Here is a 5250-nt window from a genome sequence, read left to right on the forward strand (position 1 = left end):
CCCCCCCGCCTTCTGCCAGTCAACATGAACGAGCACTCCATCTGGATCCTGTCGGTCTTCATGACGATCTTCTTCGTCTGGTGGCTGGTCAACACCATCCAAGTGGCCTTGTACCTGAAGCAGCGCGACAATGAGGAGCGCGATGCCATCGACTACTACCTGAACATTGACGGGACCATCCGTCGGATTTCTCGCGTCTCGGCCAACTCCGAGTCGGGAGAGATGAGCTGCGCCGAGTATGTGCACGAAATCGACCTGCTGATGCACAAGGCCAAGCGCTTCTACGGGCTGTGCTTCGGCATGTCGGACTATGCGGCCATCGAGCCGGAGCGCACTTGGACCAAGACCCTTCCTCTTTTTGCCGCGGCCCCGCCGGTGGCCCACCGGGTGACCCCCTCCTTGTCCAGCCTCGCCGTGGGTGGCGGCGCGGCTGCCTTGCTGCAGATCGCCAACCCGCTGGTCTCGGCGGCGGTGTCCATGCATCAGGGCGGTGAGTTTGACCGGGAGCCCGGCCGGCGCCAGAGCATCAGCTCGGCGGCCCCGAACGCCAAGGCGCTCTACGATCCGACTGCCCGATTCCAGAACACCTTCAACTACCTATTCCGCACCAGTACGTCCTTCTGGGGCTTTTCCTTCCGCAGCCGAGAGCATCAATGGTGGAGAGGCGAGGCGAGGAGAGAGTATAGGGCGCGAGCACCGGCGGCCCGGCAGGCGGAGGCGACCCGGCCGCCGAGGGCCTTTGAATGCTGCGGCGGATCGGCCCAGGGCCGAAAGGTGGGCGAATGGCGCGATAACCCGTCTGTCGGGTCGCACCTGCCCTGCCGGGGTGGACCGGTGTCGTGTGTAAATGCGGGCACCCATGCGTGGAGCCTTCGTGTGATGGTGCCCATACACACACACGCGCGCGCGCGCGCGCGCATGGGCGGGAATTCGGTCGCACAGCCCCAGTCGCTGGGAACCCGATAAAAAGGGCAGGGCACTACGAAGTGCCCCCCGCCCGCCCGGCCTCCGACCCTTCATCCGAACGGGGGACAGGCTCCGGGGGACGGGGCTAGGGGGGGGGGGTGCCATGGCGCGAGACAGAAGCATGTGCCCGGGCGAGCATGGGTAAACAGGGAAGCCCGAGCGTCCACTGACAGTCCATTATGGCCTTTCCCGCGTATGTGTGGGGACATCCACGAAAAAAAAACACTTCGGTCCGCCGGCCCTGTGTCGCGTGTTGGGTCGCCATGTATCTCTGTGTTGTTGTTTTTTTTTCTTCGGCGCGCGCACGCTCGTGCGAACACACAGTCTACGGGACCTTCGCTGAGGCCGAGCGCTCGGCCCGGCGCATTTTTGCCATCCATTCACGTGCGGCCGGCAAGCTCCGCCACGAGGATGTCACCCCCGAGCTGGGGGATCTGTACGAGCCCGTGCGCATGTCCCCCGCTGAGGAGGCCGCCGCGGCGAATCCCCCCCCCTCGATGCACCCGCAGGCCACCACCCGGGTGCCGTACCATGAGGGTCAGCGCTTCCTGGCCACCCAGTCGTCGGCCCTCTACTGGGTGGCTGCCGTCCTGCAGTACATCTCCATCATCGCGGCCGAGTTGGTGCGTCCCCCCACTCTTCCCCCAGCCCCCTTGCCACATCCCCTGCGCCGAGCCATCGACGGCATCAGTGGCGTGTGGTCCCTTTCGTTCGAGTGTAAGCGCGCGTGCGCTGGGGGGGGGGCGCGTCTGTGCAAAAGGCCAGGGCAGCGGGGCGAGGGAGAGGGGGGCCAGATGCGCGCGCCCTGCAAGCGAGAAAATGTCCACGCTGCAGATTGGCACGCGTTGTTCACCACTCTCGGCAGGTTTGTTTTTTTTTTCGCCCAGGGGGTCGGGCGCACTGTGACCGAGCATGCGCATGGGTGTGCGGCGCACACGCGCGACCCACCATATTGGTTCCGAGTACGTTGTCCAAACGCACACGCGCGGGCGGCCGGGCAGGCGCATGCATGCGCGTGTGTGTGTCTGAGTGTCTGTGAGTTTGTGTGTGTGTGTGCGCGCGCACGCGCACGCGCGGGTTGCAAGGCCCCCTCTTCGCTCCGATGCGCGCCCCAGTGCTTCCATCGGGGTGGGGGCCTTGGAACGGGAGGGGGGTTAGCGACGGCAACAACAGTTGCCACGGGGCCGCCGGGGGCCACCCCGCCGCGCCAGTACGCGTGCGTCCTGGTGACTGTGTGCTTGCTTCGCGCATTATTAAATGCTACTGGGGACTGCCTATTCTGGGAACCGCCCGACCGCCCGTCCCCCACCCGGCCCTCGCCCCCGGGGGGGTGGGGCAGGGCGAAGAGGACGTGGGCCCGCCGCCCGTCCCCATCCCCGCCCTGGACAAGGGGCGGGCTGGTGCGCCCGCAGGGGGCGATGTGGCGGCACGCGCATTCGCGCGCCCCGGTATGCAAGGTTGCTCAACGATTGTCCCACGGCGTCTGCCAGATGAGACTTGAGATGCCAGTATTTTGAGTGCACCCGTCTGCGGCATGAGTGGGACCCGGGGCCGGGTCGGCTTAACGACTGTTTGTGTGCGCAGATTTTTGTGCGTGTTGTGTGGGTGGGTGTGCGCGCGCGCGTGCCAGTACACACACACACACACACGCACGAACGCATGCACGCATGCCCTTGGGGCTTGTGCAGATGTGTCCATGTTTTCGGCCGCGCCTGCACGACTGGAACAGGGCGAGATTCACATGCCATTGGGCCCAGTAGGGGTAAGACACGCCCCTGGTCCACTTTAACTTGGTCCTGAAAGTGCGGATGTATTTCTCCCGCGCAAGTTGCTCCCCGGGGATGGGCACCTCTCATTCGAGCGGCGGGCTCTTCGGGTCCCAGTGTGTCGCCTTGTCGCGACCCCGCGGCACCCCGGGGGGCGCGGGGGTGCATGGAGTCCGGGTGCTCTTTGTGTGTGTTTGCCCGGGCTCTTTTTTTTTGGCCACCCCCGCCCCCATGCGTGGCTGCTGATGCTGGACCGCCCGGAAGGAGGGCAGTCGGTCCTGTCCATCGCGTGCACGCGAGTGGCAGCACCACGCCCCCCCCCCCCCCCCATGGGCTGCGGACACCCTCCCGGGCGGTCCGATGTGAGATGCTCACATCCGCCTGCATGGGAGGAGGGCAGCGCATGTCACTGAGTGTTAAGGAGCCGCCCCCGCTCTCGGCCGGCCCTCGCCACAGGCCTGCTCGCTTATTCGAGGATCGGCATCCTTCCGACACAAGGTGCCAGTGTGCCTGTCAAGCGGCGGGGCTGTGCCTGCTGTCCGCGGTCCCTCCTCTCGTGGGGCGGGGGGCCTGGACGAAGGGCTCCCCCGAAGTCGCCAGAGGGGCCCCGCTCACGGTGGGAGTCCCATTTCGCTTAGTGGATGGGGGTGGGTGCCGGGCGAGCTGACAAGGTGACCCTATACCCCCCCCCCCCCCCCCCCCCCCCGGGCCCGGGACTTGTCCGCTCCAGTGCGCCCCCGTCCGAAGAGCAGCGGGCCAGTGGAGAGGGGGCGCGTGGCGTCGAACGAACCATACGCATGCCCGACAAGCGCGCATGTATCCCCCGCCAAGGTTCGCCAACGTCGTGGTCGCCCGGCGTGTCTCCTTGGCTATTTCGCATGTGTGGGGGGCCCATGTGAGCGGGTGTCCGGAAAACGCATGCGTGCTCCCCTCTGCTCCCTGGCTCGTTTGCATGTCTGTGTGTGCTTGCGTGTGCGTGTGGGTGTGCGTGTGCGTGTTTTCGTACAAGCATCCACGCGGCGCGACATAGCCCCAGCTCCCCCAACCCGGGGCGCCCCGGGCCGCGCTCGATTTCGGGGCCCCCTTGTTTGGGCCCGCCCCGCCCCCCCCCCCCCCCCCCCCCCCCCCCCCCCCCCCCCCCCCGGCACCGGTGACTTGTGCCACTTTATGGCCATGCACCCTCGCGGGGCGAGACCCAACGCCCAGGCCCCGACGCTTCGGCTCGCGGTGTTTGTTCCTTCCAGAGAAGGGGACCGGGGTGTGCGAGGCCGCGAAGTGAAACCCGGGCAACTTTGACCAAGGGTGGTGCTCCTGGGGCGGGCGCACACATACACACGCGCGCGCGCGCACTCAAACATGCACCCTGGGGAGGCTCGAAGTAGCACCACTCACCACACCCGTGGGCGAGGTGGTCGCTGAAACATTTATTTTCTCGGGCCTCTTAGCACGTACGCAAATAGTGTCTTGTAATTAGCCAAGCGGCCGCCGGCCATTGTGGGCGAGGCCCCGCGTCCTGCCCCGGTCTCAGTGTCTGCCAGCCCCTGGACCGGGGGGGGGGGGGGCGCCAGAGTGACCCCCAGTCGGGCCATAAAGCCCGCTGCTTTCGCCCGGGCGGGGCGATCCCACACGCGGACACACACACACACACACGCACACGCGCATGCACGCATGCACGCATGCACGCGCACCGTATCCGCACCCGGTCCAGAGCGCGGGGCTTGGCCGACTGGGGCGAATGTGCCAATGACTCGCCCCAGCTGTGCCCCGCCCCCCAACCTCGGTGCCTCTCTTTGGCCTCCTACTCGGGCCGGGGGACGGGGGGCCGAAAAAAACCGCCCAACAGCGGCCCGGGAAAACCGTCGTTCCATCGGCCCGGTGGTCCGACACGCCCGGGGCCGGGCCGGCGCGCAGGTAGGCCGCTCTCCCTGGGGGGTGGGGGGGTGGGGCGTTTGGCAACGCAGCTGCTTTCTACGGTCCCATAGGGGACCAAGGAGGATGGCGCCCGGTGCACGAGGGAGGATACATCCCTGCAGTTGCATGGAAATTCGCAAGTGCATATCGACACGCCCATGGGTGTTTCTTAACATCCATGTGTGAGAGAGCATGCACAAGCGAATATCCAAGCCCGTGTACATGCGTGCATGCGCGCATGCGTGCTGGTGGGCCGGAAAGCCCGGCACCAAGTCCGGGAATTGCCTTCTTAATCCCCCGAAATTGAAGGGCCCCATTGTTGTCCCCTCGCCACTCCTTCTTGAGTAAGCAAGCTTGCCGGCGAGGCCGCGGCCAATTCCATGAACCGCGCGCCCCCTGGGGCGCACCGGCACGCGGAGCCCGTCCGCATGAAGCTGTCCGTGAATGTGTGCCTTGCGAGAAAAATGGACCGCCATGCTGTACGCGAGCCCCCTGCACGCGGCAGCTCCAAGCCAGGGGGCTGTCCCAAAGGGGGCCAGCAATGCAGCGGCCCCTTTCTTAGTGCCTGTGTCCCAGTGGCCCGGCTCCTTTCCCCCCCCCCCCCCCC

At 66.6% G+C, this 5250-nt stretch overlaps 1 protein-coding gene across 1 annotated transcript; it reads left to right on the forward strand.

Annotated features, from left to right (window-relative positions):
* Nucleotides 1-24: 24 nt before the first annotated feature.
* On the forward strand, nucleotides 25-1687 carry H696_03659 (hypothetical protein; the record flags this gene model as incomplete). Its single annotated transcript, XM_009497532.1, has 3 exons — nucleotides 25-610; nucleotides 1291-1589; nucleotides 1658-1687. The coding sequence occupies 3 exons, from the start codon at nucleotides 25-27 to the stop codon at nucleotides 1685-1687; spliced, it is 915 nt and encodes a 304-aa protein (XP_009495807.1).
* Nucleotides 1688-5250: the final 3563 nt, after the last annotated feature.

Source organism: Fonticula alba (genome assembly GCF_000388065.1).
Source record: "Fonticula alba strain ATCC 38817 unplaced genomic scaffold supercont2.5, whole genome shotgun sequence".
Lineage (NCBI taxonomy): Eukaryota > Rotosphaerida > Fonticulaceae > Fonticula > Fonticula alba.